The following is a 21,924-nucleotide window of genomic DNA, read 5'->3' on the forward strand; positions in this document are numbered from 1 at the left end:
TGCTGTTACCACATAAACTGGCAAATTAATACCCCCATTGCAATGGAGTTCGCAGACAGTACTATTCTCCATGCTGAAGTCCTTTGAAATTTTTGTAATTGTGAATCTTTTTTAGTGAGAAAGCGAAGCCTGTGATGGTAGGAAATTCTGACAAAGCCTTGGGCATTTCACTGTACCAGCTCCTCCTTATCTGACAGATAAAGGACCACTCTGAAAGAAAAGGCTTATAGCTATTATAAAACTGATTATATTCAGGCTAGTTTTGCGTTGAAGAAATGTTCTTCGGCAAATTGAGTTCTGTTTTGCGAAGGTTTGTTGTTAATGTTTCCCCTTTAATGTGTGAGTAAGTGGTAGAAAGTAATTTTGCTTTCAAGGAATTGAGGAATTGTCTGGCTTGACAGTCTCATGTCCTGAGCTGATACAATTCGCTGTCTGTCTTGCTTTCCACTAAAAGAATATCGTGAATGGGAGAGTATGAGGTTCCTATGTGTGTTTCTCCAGTGTTGTAAAATCTGTAAGACGAAGGCCTTACTAAATGTTTACATATCATCAAATGTGTTTTTGTAGGAACATAAGGCTCATGATCCATTTTAAAATCAAAATGGAGAGGAAAGTGGATAGCTGTGGGGGCCCCTTTCAATTCCGCATTGTTTGTGGCTGGTTTTCTAACTGAGAAAGAGGAACAGAAAAAGAGGACCCCGTTTCCTCCTGTAATTGCAATGTACCTTCATATCTCATCTCCGGAGATAGATTGGATGGAGGGGATCATATTCTTTTTAACATTTCAAGTTGCAGGTCAGAACTGTGCCATTCTTGCAGGCGTTGCTGAGGAAGGACCTCTGTGTAGCCGGCTGCAGCAGCCTTGTTTTGTGTTGCTTGCTGCACTGATGAGGAATATTGTTAGAGAAGCTTGAGTCTAGGAAAAAGTTTACCAAGTAGGCCTCAAACGGCCTTGCCAAATCTCCTGTGTATTCTGTGCATTGGTGTATACTTCTGTCACGTACTGGCCTTCTGCTACAAGGAAAACACTTCCTATTACAACCTTTGCTCTTAACGGAATGTGGGCTGTTTTTTAAGTGCAGTGTATGGCCATCCTTTCCTCACTATGACACTCTTTGCATACAGGGCAGCTGTTGCTTTTTGGTGGTTGCCACGTTTCTTTGTTTTTACTCAGCCAATGTTTCAGTCATCGACATCCAAAAATTTGCATAAAATTCAATACATTTTTAGGGTCTTGCAGTAGGCTTGTACTAGCTAGGGCCCTGCAGAGTCATGCACTAGCTTTTCTTATTTCTGCATCCCTATTTCAAGCACAAACTACTTCTAAATCAGACAGTAAATTTAAAAGTCTTTTTTTTGCTGAGGAAGAGCTCTTGCTCATTTAATACAGGTTGGCTCTTCTAGCATGTTTTTTAGGTGGAACCGTATTCTGAAAGTGCAAGCTTTTCTCCCTTGCATAGTTTTAAGACGGCTATTAAGAAGAGACAGAACCATTTAAGATTACTTATGTTATCTTTTGCTTTGTCGAGGCAATGTGACTCCTTAGTGTGTTACTGGAAGGCTTTTTTCCATTCTGTGACACTGAATTCAGTTTACCTTCCAGTTTGCCGTTACAGGGCAGGGAGGATATAGCAGTGTCCTCTGTTTTGCAGCCTATTTCCAGTCACTGTAAGACAACGCTGCGGTCACATCTAAGAAGCTGAAGCCCAGAGAAAGCAGTTTGTATTGCGTCAGAGGGCTTGTCCAGATTTTATTAGATTGAATGTTCAAAGCATCCCTAGAGAACACTTAAGGCTTGTTTTTCTTTCTCCATTTCCTCATGGTTGTTTCTGTTTGTTACTGTTTCCTTGCTTTCTTTGTTTCTGTATTTTTCATCTCACCATCCCCATCTATTCTGACGTTCCTCCTTGCATCTTAAATGAGTAGTTATTTAAACAAGTAAAAAATCGTCAAATCAGGAGTTTTTGTTGAAGCTTAAAAAGTGCGACATGAGGTCTTGAAGGGAAGATATAACTTCATCTTCAAAAGCAGTTGAACCCTCCAAAGGTACCAACCATAACAAAAGATGTAATGCATTTTTATTTAATTTTGGTTTTGTACATCACGTGGAACTACGTGATATCCAGAGATGTCTTTCTGGAAAACTGCAGCGTACAGGTAGATACTGCAGTCAAAGTAGCTTAAAGAATATCATGATCGTTGAACTAATTTCCACATGCTGTTTATACAAGCCAGTGAGTTAGTAAGCTTGAGGAGATGGTGCAGTAAAATGTTCTGGTAGCTTAGTGATTATTGTTGCAGATTACGATAACTAAAATGTAATTCTCTGTTTCACCTGTAAAGTTCTTTGCCCTTTTCTTCTGCCTTCCCTTCTTTTCCTCCTGTAAAAGCACCACCTCTTCAAGATTTGGGAAGGTTAAATTGACTGTATGCATTGAGTATACATTAAGACTAAGGGACTTTTAAAACTAACTGGAATATTATAGATCTGCCCTTTACTGTGAATTAAAATTGCATGGATACTTCACTTTTAAAATAACAAAACAAACCAAAACCACAAAACCCTGACTTGTTAATTAAGCAACTATAAATGTTGAGTACGAGTGTAAGTGTGTGCAGAAAGTTAATTTCATAGTTAAATATTTTAAAAAAAGGATTGTAAGTGCGCACTTAGGTCTGTAGGACACTCCCAAATGAGCGCAGTGATCACATGTTCCTATTTTTTTTGAAGCCTCAGCTTTTTCTCTGTTTCTGTCCATTGAAAAGTAGCTGTGTTGGTAAACATTTTTGTAAAGAGGACCCAAGCACGGCTTACCGTGCCTTGCTGCTTTAGAGCAAGTTCTGCCTTAGCGCTTGCTCCTTCTCCATGCACTCCCTCGGTGTTACCAGCAGGCCTGCCAGTTACCGTGGCCTCCGTAACATAGGTGGGTTTCTTCCCTACAACATTTACCTTTGGAAGATGCAGTATTTTTCTTCTCACTTCAAAAAGAAATTTAAAACATGAACATTACCTGTCTACAGATAGCTGTGAGGGCTCTGCCTACCTGTGTATTGTGCCTGATGTGATTGATATTTTTAAGCCTTCTACTTGGTTTTCACATGTCTTTTATTCTAACATGATTATCACAAGATGCCACTTTGATTAGAATAACAGTGTTTGATTTGCTTTTTGTCCCTCCTGTAATCACTGAAAGATCACTGGCCTAGGATTAGATAATATCTTGAGTGCTATTAAAGATACAACAGTGGGATATAAAGCTGTGTTCATTAATGTAAAACTGAGAGACAGTTTCTGATTGATGACTTGAAATCGTTACTGTGATTTTCTTTATTTATTTCCCTTTTTTTAATTTTTTTTTGGTGAGAAGTGACAGTATTGTAGTTAAGGACCGGTTGATACCATAGGTCAGGAGTAGGTAAATACTGGAAACAAGCAGTTCTGTTGTCTCAAGCTTCATTAACCAAGCTTAAAATGGTTTCTTCCATTTTTTAATCAAGGCATTATCATGATCAGGAATAGCAAATATACATAACACCTTTTTATCTCATTGTGACAAGATGCAATTGTTTATCAATTGGCACAAAAGAAAAAAAAAAAAAAGACCGGCCGAAATGTGTTTTGTACTTCTTGGATCAAGCTATAAGTCTTATGAGGTGCAAAACCATTTATAAATTGACTTGCATAGGTTAGCTGTATTTTGCACATGCTTTGGCCTTCTTTGTCATATGTTCTATTCTTTTCCTGTGTATGTATAATGTTTATTGGTTTTGTTTGAATCCCTGCCCGAAGCTTCAGAGCTAACCATCACACAGGCTACTTCGTAAGACTCATGGAGGCCACTCCTTCAGAGTGGCTGAGGCAATGTTTGTTTGCTACTGTTCTCACGCTTTTTCTTTGTCATGTTTCAGCTCATCCACCATATACCATGTGCTTTAGAGTGAAATTCTACCCACATGAACCCTTGAAGATTAAAGAAGAGCTCACCAGGTATTTTTTTTGTGTGTGTGTGTTTGTTCGTCTGTGCATTTAATGTACATCGTTAACAAGTTCAAAATAAAACACTTTGTTGTGTAGGGTAAAATACTAGAGGAGACAGACATTTGCACTACTGAGAGCTTTTTTATTTATTGTGATACCTACGGATTTTTGGAAACAGTTTAAGGGGACTTTTCTACAACACGTAGGTAGGTAGTGATGCTGTTGAAGAACTTTCAGAAAGCGAGGCAATGGTGAAATGACTGGGCAAGGATGATCCTGGCTCGTCCTTTGGCAAGGACTGTGGTCTTGAGTAAGTTCATTTTGTGTCTTAATTTTTCTTTTTTGTGTGAAATAAGATGTGAAGTTTAATTCGGTAATAGCCCTAACTCTTTCAGCAGGAACATGAGTAGCCTCACTGAATTTTCTCTTGTGTGTGTCTTTAAGACCACAAACAAGATTGTATTTTTAAAGTACTGATAGACCTTTAGCAAACTGGTGCAGAGGTGAAATATATTTATATTTTTAAAGTACAGCTGCTCTGGAGGTTAAGAAGTCTTGTTGTTTACATTGGAATTTTGCAGCCTTTGCTGTGAAAACACACCTGTGCAACAAATGGGAGTTAACGTCCTTCCTACTAGCCATTGTGAATATTCTGTTGCTCTGGGTGTTTGGGGGAAGAGATGTAAGGAAGTAACAGCTCTTCTGACCTCTGCAGCAGCTGTGCAGGACTGTATGTACGCCTTACCGCATTATTAGTCAGCAGGTTGCACCTGCTGACTAAGAGTTGCATGTTGAAGAAGCACGGGGCGCCTGAGCATTTCTTGCCTTGAGTTCTTCACTGATGCTTTCCCCAAGCCCTCCAAATTCTTATGCTCACGAGTCACTTCATGAATGGGAGCGATCCCATTATCCCTGGTCTCATACTGAAAGTTTCAGGAACAGCTTGCATTCTGCTGAATGGTAAGTTTATAGTTTGTATAGAACAGCTGGAAGATGCAGTTCATATTATAACTGTTTATCTTGGGTGAAATACTAAAACTGTTAGCTGAGTGAACAGGTTGTAAACCAGGAAGTCAAGGGCTTTTCATTATTTGTTCGTGTTTGTCCTTGGATGAACATTTTATTTTTTTATAAGCCAGAGTATAAACTTCGTATAGACCTTCCTCATTCAAGAGCCTTAATTAATTGACTTTTTTTTTTTCTTTTAACTACTTGGATACCCTCCCAGGAGAATTTTTATCGAAATGCAAAGCATCTAGAATTAGCTCACTGAAGTGTATTGTGCTGTCAGTATGTTTTAGGCCCTGCTGGAACATTTCAAATTAATTTTTAAAGTCAAGCTGCTGCATGAAGAGTGTCTTTTGTTAAAACTAATACTATTAAGACCTTAAAAAGGATTAATAATTTCTCTTTCATATGTCTACCTTGTCCACATCATACCCTTTTGTATGTGATTGGCTTTGTATTTTCCCAGTGTTGCTATTTAGGAAGCTTTGCTTTGTCTCTGCCCAGGTCTCTTACACAATATAAGTGTAGGAAATGCTCCTGAAATGAGCAAGTGAAGTGTAGTCATGGAACTCGCCTCTGAGAATTTGCTTCATAGCCTAAAGCAGAGGGTCAGATTCAAGGTGGTGCTGTAAATTGGCTGGAGTTAATTTTTTTCTTGGATTGCAATGATTGGTGAAATTCAAGAAGAAAAAAGTCCGTTAGTATTTGACAGAGAAGAGTCATGAAGCCTTGATAGCTAGTTGGCTTTTTGTTAGATTTTTTATTTTTTTTAGCTCTGCTCTGTTCACTGGACAATCTCTTTTGTTGCAGTGTGTGCTTAAGATGATTTGAAAATAAATTAATGATATTGTCACCCTTTGACTTAAAAGCCATCTGTACTTCATAGCTGTATACAGAGTCAGCTGAGTCAGAGTAATGGTGTTTTGCATTTCTGCTACTCTCCGTGCCTAAGGACGTACAGAGCTGGTGTCTTCTTCAACTGAATAGAAATCTGACGGGTATCCGTAGTTCCCATTTGGGTAATGAAATTAAGATACAGTAAGACTCATCCTGTCACATTGTCACACTGCTCTTTGGTTCAGAATATTAATTAACCCTGTCTAAATCCCCCATGTGGATTATTGTCGATGCAGTCTTTGTAAAAGCCTTATAGGAATAAATCTTTAATGAAATAGCCCATGGCAGGGGGGTTGGAACTAGATGATCTTTAAGGTCCCTTCCAACCCAAACCATTCTATGATTCTATGAAATACCATAGAGACATCAGAGACATAAAGATCTTAAAAAGAGCTGGTTTTCCTGCTTTTCCATGGCAATATCTGATGTTAAAAAATTAACATCCATTCAGTACATGAAACTGTGTGTGTATGGAGTAAGTTGTTTGATTTCTGTGAAAATAGCATAACATGGATAGAAATACTAATCATGATTTAGACATTGCTTACAGGAAGAAAATTGAGTATTTGTCACCTCAGATTACTGCGGCTTCATTTCTGTCCTGCTTTTGGTAGCCTGGGCTGAATTGTAATCCTTGAGTTAGTCTGTGGTTTTACAGGTGGAACTATTTTCAGGAAATTGAGATGGAGAATGAACGAGCTGAAGTCATCCCTCTGTCTGTGATATTATAGAAAAAAAACTATAAGAGCCTGACAATGCGCACACACTGTGTGTTCAGGGGCCAGGAGTGCCTTGGGCAAAGGATCGAGCCACGCGCTTGCCTGTCACTGCATTTCGTTCCACTGCTAAGGACGTCTGTGAATATCATCAGTCACATCGTACCATTCCACCCGCTTACTTTCATCTTCCCTTGTTTTAATTAACGATCGCTTCCATAGCTATGCTTTTGAAATAAAATCAGTGCCTGCCTCGGGATGTTAAGGCACTTTGAGATATTATTGCTAAATAAGGAATTCCGTGGACTCAGGACAAAATTCCCGCCTCTTGCTGCAGAAGGAGGTTCTGTGTGGTCCATGATCACCCTTTTCTCTAGAGTCGGCTGGCATTAGGATTGCAATTCACAAGTTAACTTCAGTGGCCATGGGGGTTGTCGAGTCAACATGGATTTAGAAGATCTGTCCTTGTTTTTTGGAAATAGTGCTTCCTCAGCAGGGCAGTGAGGCCATACATGTTTGAAACGTGTTTGAGGAAGACTAAACACATACTTTTTATTAGTTAAACTAGTCAGGCATTTTTTCTAATGCCTTTTAAAATATCGAGACGAGAAAGTGGCAAGGATTTAATTTATTTTCCTTAAATGATGGGGCCTCTGAATTTATTTCGGGTGCACTGGAGGCTCAGCAGATTGCAACAGAAAGCAGTGATTATGGATTTTTTAACAGTTTGTGTAATCTTTTGAAGGGAGAAAGGTGCTCAACCTTAATAGAAGAATTATGTTCCTCTATGCTGTGGCTATCTCTGAGGGTTTGACTTCTGCTTCATGCGCGGTATCTGGAGGACGTCAGGCTCTTCTGAGTGGTACATCTGTGGCTTTCTAGATCTGGTTGTCTAGCACGTCCAGGTGACTTGAAGCCGGAACAAAGTACTTCTGTTTCAGAAAGCAGCATTTAACTGGCTGCACTGAGCATCCCTAATGAGAGTAATAACTACTAGTTTTTAATTAGGCAGTAGCAACATGACAGGCAGGTCCTCACATCTCCCTTGCTCCCTGCCACACATACCTGTAAAACATAATTTTGGTTTCTTTTCTTGTTAAATCAGCATCTGCTCTGCAGCCTGTTTTCTGGCTGACACTACACAGGATTGGGGTAGAGGCCTTGAGTATGTACATTTTCAGTATTGCTGCTAATTTCCTTTTCTCCTCATTTTCTTTTTTTTTCATATTTTTGGTGCATTCCAGAGAGCATGATAGGCTTCAAGGCGAGAAGGGGTTTTCTTTAGCTATGTGCACGAAATCACGTGCAGAAAAAAGGATATGCCAGAGTTCACTATGATAGTCAAGATTATTCTGCTGGCATGGCGTACAAAGATATAAAATTGTCATGAAGGAAGTTGTAACTGCAGAGGTCATTCAATTCACAGTACAAACAGCATCCCACTACACTCTCTGGAAAGCGCAGGCATTTTTGCTTGGTGCCTCTCTTCACTGCTCTTTGATCTCAGGTCAGAGCCCTGGAAGGGTCCACAGCTGGGAAAGCCTGGGATGCTGCCTGTGAACAGAATGGGAACAGTCAAGGGTGCGTGTACAGATGGATCCAAAGACCAGTCACACTTGGGCACAGATTTTTACTATGTTATTTCTTTTCAGTGTTCTTGTTTAGGTAATAAATAAATCAGTGTTTGTTCTTTCTTATGTAATAAAGTAGCCCAAGGCCTCATGCCTTCTTATCTCCAAATCCCTACATTATACTATGTATGTATAATTAAAATGAGAGAACATAAAGTCATTTGAGGTCCTGAAGGAACGATCTAAAATGCTACAGATAATACTGTATCAGCAGTAATCCATGATTATTGTAGAAAAAAACAGACCTAGAAAAGGGCATGGGTGAGTAGCTGGCAGAATTAACCGAAGATGGATTATTTCAACTAGCTTTCATCATGCCCTTTTTTCCTAATCCATATTTCCTAATCCAAGAAGCAGTTCTTCAATCACTAGGCTGTCATAAAACGGTGTAATGAGTACTTTGATACAAGAAAAGCGTATAAAATGACAAAGACTTGGGGTATGTAAACGTGGCAAATTCAAGAGCCCTGAGGGAGCTAGCTTGGGCGAGGAAGGGCATTTCAGCTGCAGGCATGCAATGCTTGACTAGCCCTGTCTCAAACAGCTGTACTTCATATTGCCTTGTACTAGAGGAGCCCGGTGCTTTTCCCCTCAGAAGTGGGAGGCCAGCTGAGGCTGATAGCGTTCCAGCTGGTTGTCAATGCTTGAATATCATGCCATTTATTTGCAAGTTGAAAAGCCTTGCATTATGTTCATCCTTCCAAGGTGAGGCCTGTGCTGCCGAACCCTGTTCTGGGCGTTATTTAGGAATACTTCTGCCTCTTTGGGTACCCTGTCCTGCTTTTCTTAAGATGTGTGGTGGTAGCTATGTTTTGATGCCTCTGCAAGTCCGCCTGTCTGTTTTGGCTTTCTCTCAAGTGAGTTTATAGTTCTAATAGTATTGGACTCACAATTAGATTGAATAGCATAGGTCTTGAAAATGAATGAGAGTCGTTAGTAAAAGCACTTTGTGCTGGCAGGCTCACAGATAGCATTTGGGGTGGGGAAAAAAATTATCCAGGAGAGTCCTGGATTTTTTGGTGGAGCTTGTGCCTGTGGGAGAAGGAGACCTTACGCATTCAGAGGTCCTCCATCCCCCATCCTCTGGGGGGATGCATGAGGGCTGAGAAGATGGAGCTCAGTTGTGGAAGCTTGCAGAGGAGAACCTATTCCTGTGCTGTGGTGGGGCTGTTATGTACCCTGTATCCAAAACAAAGCTTGTGCTTTACCACTCCTTTGTCCTCTTTATTCATCATTGAAATGAATTCTTGTGTAGCAATGAAGTTTCCTGCCCTCCGGCCCCCTCCCAGCCCCATTCCCCCAATAGCCAGTGCTGTAAAGCAGCTGGCTGGCATGGTAATTTTTCCCACCTTTCCCCTTTCCCAAAGAAAGACTGTACACTGTAATGCAGGCACTGGCCAGCTCTGAAGCCAGAAGGACAAGCCCACATATTGCTAGAACAAGTGGCAGTCATCATCATGACCACAGAAATGACAGCTTTGAGATTACTGGAAAGCTGTTATTCAAGTGACCTTTCCACCCACACCCCAGGGCAGAAAATGGACTATTTATTTCTGAGGGAATAGGTTTTGTGCTTGGTTTTGTTGGGGTTTTTTTTGGTAATACTATGGATCCAGAGCTTCTCTGGTGACTTTGGCGATCTAGGAGGAACTTAGGTTCAGGGTGGAGTTAAAGGTGCTGCTACTTTCATTTTGTTTGAATCCTTAGCATTAGTATTTCTTTCCAGAAAGCATTGAACAGGGAGGGTGGGTCACTACCTGTTGTGCAAGGTACTTTCCTTCATCTGCCTTAAGCAATTTTCCGAATTTCATTGCTTTCCCCTAGCTCTAGATTTGCAGGATTCAGTGAACAGCAGTACTGCATTTGCCTTTCCCACTACCCTCAAGATTTCGTAAGACTCAGCCTTATTCCTCCTCCGTCACCGTCTCTCCTTGTAAGGGTGGATCTACCCTCTCTCTCATTTTAGTTGTTCTCTGTATCAAGCTCAACTATGTCCTACTTTGGATGCAGAGGCTAGAGCTAGGTAAAACACTCAAGATGTGGTTGCACCAAGGGTTTAAATAGTGGCAGAATGCCCCTCTGTCTTGTTCATAGTATCTGTCCTGATGATGCCCAAGATTTTATTGGCTTTTTTGGCTGCTGCTGTGCCCTGAGTTGGTGATTCCAAGATCTATCTGTCAACTCCTTGTTTTATCAATAGCTAATAGAGTGATGTCTTTTCTTTAGTTTATAAGGTATCAAAATACTTCTCAAATATTAGTAAGTAGACAAGCAATACATTTTTAGATAATATAATTATTGTCTCTATTAGCCTTGTTATCTAGGTGGCACTGTAAAGCATAGAAAAAGTGTTCTCTTAGTTGTGATATTACATACTAATATGTAATAGTGTTTATGTTAGATTCATAGACTTTGGCAGGACTTCTGCAGTGTACTTGATGATATCTGCTGTAGAAGGCAGAATGTGAAATTAGTGTCCAGAATAATATACATAAAGAACTCATAAATTCTGCTGGGGTGGGGGAGGGCACCTGATCCAGGCATATTGTAAACAGGTGCATTTGTCCTCTGCTACTCTGCACCTGAGTATGCACAGTAGCATGGGAAAGAGCGCTGCAGTCAAAGTTAGACACCATGCTGAGATGACAATTTTTGAAACATTGCTGGGCCTCTCGAGGTGACCGAGTCTGTCAGCTGGAAAGTGCTTGTTACTGGCATAAAATGAGTGAAGTGACTTGAGCACAAGAAAACACTACATGGACAAACCACGAAGTTTGGCTGGGCGGAAGCTTTCTTGCCTCATTGAACATCTTAAAATAGGTAAATAAATTGACTATTAAGCAGTTAGCAACATGGTCTCTGGCGGTCGTGAAGCCTGCTTGAAAACAAGAATAGATATTGCTGACCCTTCATCTGCAGTTGCGGTAGGGGCTTGGCGAACCTGGAGTTGAGTCATCTGTATTGCAAACAGATAGTAGATGGAAATGAGGTTATTCCGGTGACAGACATTTGTGAGTGTAAGCTCTGAAGCATACATTTACTAGCTTGCTGGTAAGCCTGAGTACTTAGGGCTGTAAATCAGGCTATAAAGTTGTGCCAGGGCTTTGCAAAACAGCTGTGATGGAAGGACAAGAGAAGCAGCAAAATCAGACCTGATTTTGCAAGTTATTTCTGTAAGTGTAGGCGATTTTAAGTACACGCATAAACCTTACAGAATTCAGGAGTCAGATAAGCATTCATAGGTCTTTGCTGACCTGGGACATAAATTACTTTATCAGGTTTATAGGAAGCGTCTGAGGTTGAGCCAACCTTTGGCAAAGCTTGCAACATTGGCTTTCAGTCCAAAGTGCATGTATCTCCTTCATTGGCAGAACTCCTTAATGTCTTAGTCTTGTGCCAGACTGCCCTTCTTGCTTTGAAGATGAACAGTATCCCGTGCAGCTTGCTGAGTGGGTGGTCTCCGAAAAACACATCCAGACTCTCTGATTCTGGGTATTCCCCTGCCCTTCTTATAAGAGCAAGTGCTTCCCTTGTGTCCCAGCCAACAATTTCTCCAGTCTTCACAGTGAACTGTGCTCTGTGCCTCTTTTCCCCTCTTGAATGCTGCCTTCTGTCTTGGAGATGTTTCTTTTTTTCTTTTTTTTCCTCAGAAATGGAATAGTTCTTTGAGCCATTTGATTAAGGATTTCAGTAGTCAAATGCATGCAGCAACTCAGCAGCACAGAATATTAGTGACAGAAAAAAATAAACTTCAGTATTTTTATTTAAAAAATGACTACTGTAATAGAAAGGTACATCAACAATTTAAGACATGTCCCCTGGGCCCCCCAAACAGCCACTGAAACATTGCAACAAACACCCTTTCATATGAGGGAGGAAAAACAGTGCTTCTTCCTCGGACTAGCAAGTGCTAGGGATTATATATTTTAAAGCAAAGAGAGATTAATAACATTGATGGCCTGTGTTTGTGACGTTAGCTAGCCTACCTGATGGGTTGTGTTCAGCTCTGTCATCCCATGATGATCACTTGGAAGAAATCAGCTCTGAGGCACAGCTGTTCTTTTCCCTAAAATTATATCTTATGTACTGTGTTTGTTAGATATCCTCTGCTTGCTCTTATTTATTTTCTGTTAACATACCTCTCAGCAAAATTGAATATGTGTTTGTGTTTTCCCAATTGTTTCAGGAAGGAAATATTCCCTGGCATGTTAGGGAGACAAGACAATGAAAAATGTGTTATTCTGAAGTTACAGAAAAATTATAGTGGGAGTTTTCTGAAATTTTTGAATTCTGTTTTGTTTTTGTTTTTGTTTTTTTATTCTGAACAACTTGCAGAGCCAGTGATATAGCTGGAGGGAATGGATAATAATACATTTTTATTAGCTTAACGTATTGACCATATAGATTGAAAGAGTATATATTATTTTTTAATGTAAGGAAGCTAACTTTGAGGTGTATTGCTTTTACAAATTTTCATAGTTTCATATTCTTTCATAGCAAGAAACTAGTATGATATATACTTATTCCTGTTTGATTTCTTTCTGTGGAAAACAAAGCCATGTATTTCTTGTTTAAGATCGGCTCAGATAAGTGAGACTATTATGGATGCAGAAATTTAATAAAAACATAGAGGATCTTTGATCCTGGTCAGCAACAAATGATTTGCTTAGAAATGCCACAAGTATGCACACTCCCACCCAAACCCGCATGTTCATCTGTATAGAATTTTAGTGGAATGCATAGAAATGAGTTTTTGCCCTCATTCTGAGGAGTTTCTGTTGATGCTGCTGTTGTCTTTGATCCTAAGTGCCAGTGTAGTATCTTGGTGACCCAGCACAAACTGTTGTATTTATGGCTGTCTCCCTGCATTAAGAAAGCTGGTTTTGAATTCTACCAAATTCATGTATGTGTATTTTTGTGTTTATTCTCATAAAATAAGCATATATTGGGAGGGGAGGGGGACTCCCTGCCATCTCACTTCAGGAACCTAACTTGTGATTTATTGAATAGCATTTGAGAGAGAGAGAGAGAGAGAGGCTGCCTGACTCTCAAACAGGTGCTTTAGTCAATTCTTGAAGATTTTCCATTCTCCTTGGGCTCCCAAGATAATGGCTTGTAATAGGTGGTCAGGGTGGGCAGCATTGGTGCCTAATCCTGTTACAGGGGAAAGAAGTTCCTGCAAAACTCATTCTTATTCGTGTAAATACCAAAATATTAACGGAAAAGTAACTATTCATAGCATTTGCTTCCATCCGTACAGCTGGAGAGTTGGACCTAGCACGGTCCTGAGACTTCGGACTGGTAGTTCTCATCTCAGCCTCATGTCTGCAAATGTAGGTTGGGAGCAGCGGGTTAATACGCTTTTCCAGAAGCATCTTTACTTTCGTGTCTCTTTATAGTAGTTTTCAAACTCAGAAACCACCAACGTGCAGTGTCACTGGAGATCTGTTGACCTTACGTCTCAGCTCACAAGCCATGCTATGAAATCTTGGGACTTCCTTTCATAGGTTGCTTTTTTTGACACTTCTTGAAGGTGGACTCAGTTTGGCCTCAAGCTAATGGTCACCCTGGAGAACAACAACCCAGTTTTTCACCCTGGCAAGACTTAGCAAAAGTTTTAGGATGGGGACTGCTCATTTGCCCAAGTTATGTGTGGTATCTGCATCAATATACTGAGCCTTCTCCGGTAGGCTGTCATTGCAGGTTAAGAATTTTTACTGCATCTCATTGAGGCCTTTGGTTTGTCCTGATGCAGCTCCCCTCTGGGAAATACCTGTACTGTGGCAGTACCAAATTATGGAAGTGAACTGGTGAGCTGTTACTGGACACTGATTACAAGAAAAAAAAGGGGTTGCAAAATAAAAAAGAAGGCTTTAAAGTGCAAAGTTCCTGCAGAAACTTAATACTGTAGAGCAGTGAAGGGATATGTTCACAATGAGGAAAAAATTGCTTTTCTCGGTGATAACTGTCTCGTCTTTAGGTAGCATTTAATAACAATCGAAGGAAAGGAGGACAATCTCTCTTGCCCTTCAGATAATAATTCTAGCCTTGCTCAAATCTAGAACTCACTGTAAGCTTCAGATAAGCTACTTGGTGCAGGAGTTGGTACACACAGAACCAAATAACTTGGGCAAAATATGTCTGACATCAATGTTATTCATAAAGCACATTTCCATTGGCTGCACTGTAGCATAAGGTTGGAGAGGACTGGCAGCATCCAGGAATTTTCCTGAAGGTCTGCAGAAGCAGACTGGGTCTGATAGTACCCTCTAGATAGTTGACTTTTATCTGACTAAAGCAATGCTTAAACGGTTTGTTTTCCCAGAGTGGTGAAGCTGCTGAACGGTGCAGCTGTAACCAGCGATGTGGCTGGGAAAGGAGCTGAGAGTGAGTCACTGGGACGTGAGTTGGTCCATCGTCTCTGGGAGGCTGCTCTCTGGGGGAGAAAGCAAAAGAGAAAGTGATGGCCTTGCAGCTGCGCCTCTCTTCTTGCTATTGGAAATAATGCTGCTCCGTGGTTGGAGGCGGAAGGCAGGTGGAAGGAGCCTCTTGTTTTTTCTCCCCAGTTCCTCTGGAGGAAGAACAGCTCTGAGAGGAATGGGAGAGGTTCCCCCCAGGCAGGTCCTCTGTGCCCGCTGCCCCCCTGGCCCTCAGGGAGTTGCTTCTGCCTCAAAACTTCAGAACTTATAAAAAAAAAAAGGAAATAAATCCTCTCCACTGTGGTCAATGTGCTATTTTGTCTACAGCGATAAAGAGAGCAATTTCATTGTGTAATGAAATGACATTATTTAACGTTTAATGAGAGGAGGTGTGCTCAAACAAACTTATATTACCATAATTTATTTCACGTTACTAATGAGCATTTTAACAGCTGTACATTTTAAATAGAATACTCTCCATGCTGTCTCTTAGTGTTATGTTTGTGGATTTTTTTTACTTCTGCTGTCATTATTTCATTGTTACTGAGAAAAATCTCTTGTCTTACATCTAGTTTTTCCTGTGGTTGCGCATTGCCTCTTTTTCCTGCCATTTAAGTTAGCAAGAGAGAGATCCAAAATAGTAGTGCAACTGGTTTCACACTGATAAATTAAATCTGCTATAAAAAGATGCCACATCGTTTCCTAATTTTTTAAATTATATTTCAGATACCTCTTATATCTACAAATAAAAAGGGACATTTTCCATGGCCGTTTGCTGTGTTCTTTTTCTGATGCTGCCTACCTGGGTGCCTGCATTGTCCAAGGTAAGGACAAGCAGTAGGCATTTTTAAATACTTAACTCATAGGTGTGTTCAGTAGAAAGAGAAATTCAAAGCTGTTGTGGGAATATCGCTAGCAATAATGTATTTTTTTTTTGTAATGTATATTTTTTTTGTTGTTGTACTGTTTCCCTGCATTGACATGCACTGTAAAGTGTTTTAATTAATTCAGTTACTTACCCAACTAAAACTAAATTGGAATTTAAAAAAGTTAAAAACAATGGGTTGTCTTAGCATTTAAGTGAAAAAGTATCGCATCAGTGTTAGATTCCATTTATAAACAAAACAAAATCATGTTCTCAATCATGAATGTAAATGTATCCTATTCCTTTTGAACTAAGCAGGAAAAAGGGTCATCCAGTGCCCTTTCTTACGGTAAAGATGATCTATGTGATGACGGAATCTCTGATAAAAACAGAAGATGTAATTCAGGGAGAAATGTCTTCCCTGCCCGGCGCCCCCCCCTTTTTTTTTCTTCCCCTCTTTCTTCCCATCATTGCCTTAGCACCAAATTCAGGTACGTCTCTTGGTACACAGAGAAATAGCTAGATGTCCGATTAGGAGCTTCATGTGTGTGGAAGTCCCCTTCATTCTGCCTTAACATGAATTAAGCTCTTAATGCATTATAAGGCAGCATATCCAAACCAATATTAAGTCTAGGCCTTATTAAAAGAGGCTTATTTAGAAAACTAAAACAACAAATGCCATGTTTGGGTACCTAAGTGACACATCTTTTAGAAGAGGAATCAAATACTGTGGGACATCTTAAGTAACGTCAAGTAATGTCAGAGCCTGTGTTTCTCTGCTAGAACAGAATTAAACCAGTGAATATCAGTGAGGATAAACTGGTGTAAAACAAACTGGAGGAGAATCTGGAGTGCATTGTTTCATTTCTGCCTAGTACCAGAATGGCAGGTACTCAAAGGGGGAGCATTACCTATGCCTCTGTTGTACAGAGCATGTTTCCGCCACAGAAGGTAGTTGCTAGTAATTGCTAATTACTGATGCGGTTAATAAACCTTGGACTTCACTTGAAACTCATTGACTGAAGTGGCAGTTATAAGGATTTTGTTGCTTCAGTTACCTATCGATTCTTCAAACTAGCATTTCCTGTGAGATGCTAGATTCTTACCAGTCATGCAAGTGTCTTGAATTATACTGTATTTACTGTCTTGTTTCCTCATTAACTAATGTTGCAATTGAATTTTTCTGTTCTGTTTTGTATTCCGGATCTGTTTAGCTGAGCTTGGTGATTATGATCCTGATGAACACCCAGAGAATTACATCAGTGACTTTAAGATTTTCCCCAAGCAGTCACAGAAGCTTGAGAAGAAAATAGCTGAAATGCATAAAAATGATTTCAGGTAATTTAGAATGCTGTTTGGTAAAGAGACAGATAGGAAATACTTTTATCTGTTTCCAAATAGCGTATGTTAACTTAGGAGGGTTTTTTCCTTGGATTTATAATAGATGCTCTACCAATACACTGTCTAATATGCTGTATTTCAAAATGTGGTTTCAGCTTAGTGGATTTTCTTTTCCTGCTAACCTTCATTAATCCTAGCTGATACCTGCATGTATTCTGGTAATTTAGACTGCATTTGCTTGAAATGTAGGTCTGGTTGGAGGGAGTGGCTCACATCCTGAGTGCTGCTCTGGTTGATTAGTGGAACAACATCTTTCATTTAGAGATCTCACTTGTGTCTTTTGCTGTGAAATTTCTGTATGTAGTGTAATTGTAAATTTTTTGATAGATACTGACCTGACTGAAACTGTAATTAAGTTATTTTGTCAGTATGTTGTTAACATAGTGGTGAATTACATAGAAATGTATTTAAATAACTTCTTTGGAAGCCTAAGGGGGTGAGCTTCTGCATGCTCTTTCTCTGTCCTAAACTTTTAATAGTGTGACAAAGGGGAATGGAGAAAGATAGATTAATGAATCTTTTGGTTTCAAAGTTGAATGTGTCCCTGAAGTCCCTGAAGGATCGTGTTTCAGGAGAGAAGTAGCAGTGCGTTGTGCAACTGTACCCTCTGCAGGATCGTCAGCGAATGACACAGTAGTCGTGACAGCAGCTTGCGTGATGCCTTCCTCGTTTCGCTTACTTGAGGATAGTCCTCAACTAAGGAGAGGACTGTGTTTTGTTTTCATACTGCAATATATGGAAATGCTTTGCTTAAGTATATGAATACCATGTATACAAAAATTAGATTGTGAGACACAAAATTCCGGTGTGGGGGGGGGAGAAAATGAAAAAATTCTTTTCACAGGAGTTAAAGCTTAAAACACTTCTTTTTTTTTTAGAAGCCTATCAAATATGTTGTTCAGCCACAGTGCAACATCAGTGACAGTAAGCTTGCCAGTATTAATGTGTTTTCTGTTTTTTCCTTCCTGAAACCTATATACTTTGCTTATATTTCTTTCAGCGAAACAGTGTTTTAAATGGCACATCTACATCTAAAATTTTTAGATCTGTCCAGGCTGCAGGTTACACAGACCCATAGAAACAGCCTTTTAAAAAAGAAATTTCTCTTACTTTCAGTATTGTTCCATACAGTGGCTGCAGGTTTCCAAAGGGTAAATTCAACCTTTAAAAACCAAGTTCTTTCATCAATTAAGTCAAGGTGCAATTGCAAAGATTTTGATCAATTCAGTCTTTCAAGAACAGGCTTGTCCTTTATTTAAAATAAGGAGAAGGGAAGGAAGGGTGGTTGGCCAAAGCTGGTGGTTTTTGTATTTCATAGCCCTGGGATAGATGTATTTTTCTGAGTTGGTTGGTTTGTTTTTTTTTTTTTCCCCTTGTGCATAATTCTGCCCATCTATTTTGAATTTAATCTGCTAGTTCTTCTATTACAAATAACCAGGCATATTTTTTAGCTCATTTTTTAAACCCCCTTTCCTGTTAGTGTAATGTTCCTGACCCTGTGACGGTAAATGTTACAAGCCTTTGCACAGGTCCCTCTGGAGTTCTCCTAGTCATGGATTCCTCCCATCAATGGCTCCTCAGCACGTGAGGATGTCCCCTGAATTTCTTCAGTGGTCTCGGTGAGGGACACTATTCATTATTGCCTTTTGGAAATCAGATGGTATCAACCCGACTTGTTTTGCCTGTGGATCTGCTGATTCCTGCAAAGAATTCCAGCACGTGTTTCAGGCATAACTATAATTTATAGCTGAACTCTCCTCATATATCCCACTTAGATGTGTATGTTTCTTCATTCTCTTTCTATTCTAGATTTACTGATTCGTACGTTATGGATGTTAAGCTCAGTGGTTTATAGCTCTTTGCAGCACTCAGGAACTGTTTTCTTTCTTTTCTGTTTTCTTTCACTTACATCAGCATCTGGTGTGCCTTACCTATTTGTCTGGTTACAAAGACAGTTTCAGAGCTGTCTGAATAACTGCTATCTGGCATTTTTCCACTGTAGCTGTCTTCCCCAAATTGATCATCCTATTACATTTTTTACATCAGACATTCGTCTGTCACGTAGAAGTTTTACCTTTTTCCGGATATTTAATTCCATGGGTCTCTATTCTAGGAGTACAAATTAATAAAACATATCTGTCATATAATGAGCTATATATAGAGAGGTCCAGTGCTAGGACGATCAGATGTCTGTATGTAGCTGGAAAAAGATGATTAGAAAAAGCACTGAGCTTGTAGGCTTCTCCTTGGTATTGATCAGCATATCTGTTTCACTGCATTCAGCAAGTTGAGTTTTCTGATAAGAATTTATATTTTGCTGCTCAATGAGTATTTTTGAAAATGCTGCAAAAGGTTCCCTTAACAAGATATTTGAGTGAGGTGTTAGGTGAGAGCTAACATGTGAGGACAGCAGAAGAGACGAAGAGCCATTTTAATCCAGCTGCCGTTCTGCTACCTTCAGAAATGTTAGTTCTGAGTTTCATCACTGCAAGTGATTCTGTTTCTTTGTTTTCTTCACATGTGTAAATAAACAAAGATCATGGCATCTCTCTCTTGCGGCAGGCTCCCATATAACCAGAGCCCCGTGACTCAGAAGGGGCCAGTTCTTCACTGAATCCTGTCTCAGCATCCTCAAGGCCTGTTCACTGGGCATATCTTTTCTTCTGTCCTACAGCATGACGGAAGAATTTGCCTTTTTAAAGGTGCATGAAAACAGTGAGGGGAATGTCTGGGAAGCAGCGATAGGGTACTCTGTCAGCTACCAGTGAGTTAGTGACTCATCCTGTGTCATGTAAAAGTCTTGTTCTTACTAATTAAAACAGATGTATGACATGGTGCCCCTATTTCTTATCCTTTGTGGCTGTGAGAACATCACTGGATTTTAGCAAAATGTGAACCCAATTGCTAAGATATAAATGTGACAGACAGAAACACATGTCAGCATTATTGAGCTGTGATTAATTGTCTTGTGCATTTTAATTAATTATTATTTCCTCATTGAGAAGGGGAGAGGTACAGGAGTAATTTCACTGAACCTTGCCAGTGGTGGGGCAAACATCTGCCTTGATTTCATCACAATACGTGTTCTCATTTTCCTGTCATTCCGAGTAAGTCCTCTATTGAAACATGGTATAGTGCTGGGAGGCGAAGAGATAATGCTCCTATGACTTAAAAACTTGGAATATGTGAGGAACTGATGACACTTGGAGATTTATTCATAAAAGAATTGAACATTGACTTGAATGTTATGGTTTTGGGTATGGTTACCACAGAGCATAGCTACTGAAGTAATAGCTACTTACATTTCTGCTTCCCTGACACTCTTAACAGATTGGAAAAGATTTGGGCCATAAAAATCTCAATATTCTGTGAGTGTATCCTGGTGTACCTTCTTCTTCAAGTGAAGTGGATGCTAAGGTCCCTCTCCAGGTTGTTTATGCGCATGTCCCTTATGCCTTTTAGTTAGATATGAGCAAGTGTTCTTATGGTTGCATTGTAAATCACATCAGTGAAACGATCCAGGTTAAAACCAACTTACTTTCTTTTACTTGACTTCCATGCAAAAGTACGTGGAACCATACACTCAGTTCTCACGTGTTTTGGCAGTATTAAAGAAATTTAATACACTGCACTGTTCTCAGTGTGTAAAGCCGTACTTCACTCTTATTTCTGGTGACCAAAAGCCCCCAGCTTAACAAAAATACAGTGAAGAATTCTGCATATATTTGGGGAAAACCAAACTAAAACTAACCCATCAAATGAGGTTAAGCAGAGTAATGAAATCTTCTAGGTAGAGGAGAGGAAAGTTGAGTGAAAGGTTAATTCTTCAATCATAACAGCAGGGATTACTAGGATTACTGGGTTTTTATGTGAAAGATCACTCAGGTGATCTTAATAATCTCTTTGGGATTTGAGGTTTTGTTTTGTTTTGCTTTTAACACATCAGGAGTTTGCTCCTTCCAGATGTTCCCGAAAGAGTTGTATTTTTTCCATGGCAGAATTAGGACAGTTTATTTGGGCAGCTTGCATTAGGAGCTGCACAGTTTTGCTTCTAGCTATTGCTAGAAGCTGGATTTTATGGGCTCCTTTTACAAAAGAATGGACTTTGAATGTACATACGGACTTATGTCAGTACTAGCTCCAAATCAACTTCTATGTTGTTTCAACTGTGGGATTTGCTTCAGATGACCAAATAAACATCAGATGTTTTTAGTGCAGTCACATTCCTTTCTCTCTTTTCCCAGGCAAAAATTCCTTCCTATGAATTTATATCGAATCTTATGTCCTTTAACAGAACATTTGTTACTCTGATAAAATGTCCTGGCTTTTGAAAGATACCTGTTAGCCAGAGCTCCCTGAGGCTAGACACCTGAAAACAGAGAGATTTCCACAGGGAAGATCCACATATATCCCTATCAAGGCAATTTATATTTGTAGGAATCATGGGTTTTTTTCCCTTTATTTCTCTTTTGAAAGGACTCAGTGGTTGAAAAAAAAGATTTATTTTTTTTTGCTGTGTGTCCCACCTGAAAACTAATGAAAACTAATGATCCATTTTTACTTATTTCTGATACGAAATATTATGCCATGTAGTTTATATGAAAGTGTTATGTAGACAGCAATTATTTTATCTGAAAGCCCTAGGCAAACATTAACTTTGCCCAGTAAATTAGAGTTACATGACCTGTTCAAATGCCTGCTTTCTAGGCTGACCTCATATAGATAAATGCAAGTTATTTATTGTTGCTTGGGATGGTCAGTGTGGATACAGGCTTAAGAAGTTTGAGTGCTACTGAATTGGCTGTCGTCTCCATTGTGTGTATCAAATACTCCAGCTTTTGCAAAAGTCGTATGTGGGAGAACACCTTTTGGGAGAAAAAGAAGTTTCCTCTGAGGGAGTGAAATCACTGCCGTGTTATGCTATTAACTATCTCAAAGGCAATTTAAACTTTTAAGCTAAAGGGTAGTATTTTCTTGAAAACCAGAGTAGCAAATTAATGCTTGTCTT

At 39.6% G+C, this 21,924-nt stretch overlaps 1 protein-coding gene across 2 annotated transcripts in view; it reads left to right on the plus strand.

The window, feature by feature from the left end:
• Positions 1-21,924, plus strand: part of FRMD3 (FERM domain containing 3) — a 139,652-nt gene that overhangs the window by 80,406 nt on the left and 37,322 nt on the right. For both annotated transcript variants that reach the window (XM_054186736.1, XM_054186737.1), the window contains 3 exons: positions 3,910-3,988; positions 15,377-15,474; positions 16,730-16,853. In XM_054186736.1, the coding sequence (XP_054042711.1) occupies positions 3,910-3,988; positions 15,377-15,474; positions 16,730-16,853 (301 nt within the window). The remainder of the gene's footprint in view (positions 1-3,909; positions 3,989-15,376; positions 15,475-16,729; positions 16,854-21,924) is intronic.

The sequence above is a fragment of the Rissa tridactyla genome, chromosome Z, assembly GCF_028500815.1.
Source record: "Rissa tridactyla isolate bRisTri1 chromosome Z, bRisTri1.patW.cur.20221130, whole genome shotgun sequence".
Lineage (NCBI taxonomy): Eukaryota > Metazoa > Chordata > Aves > Charadriiformes > Laridae > Rissa > Rissa tridactyla.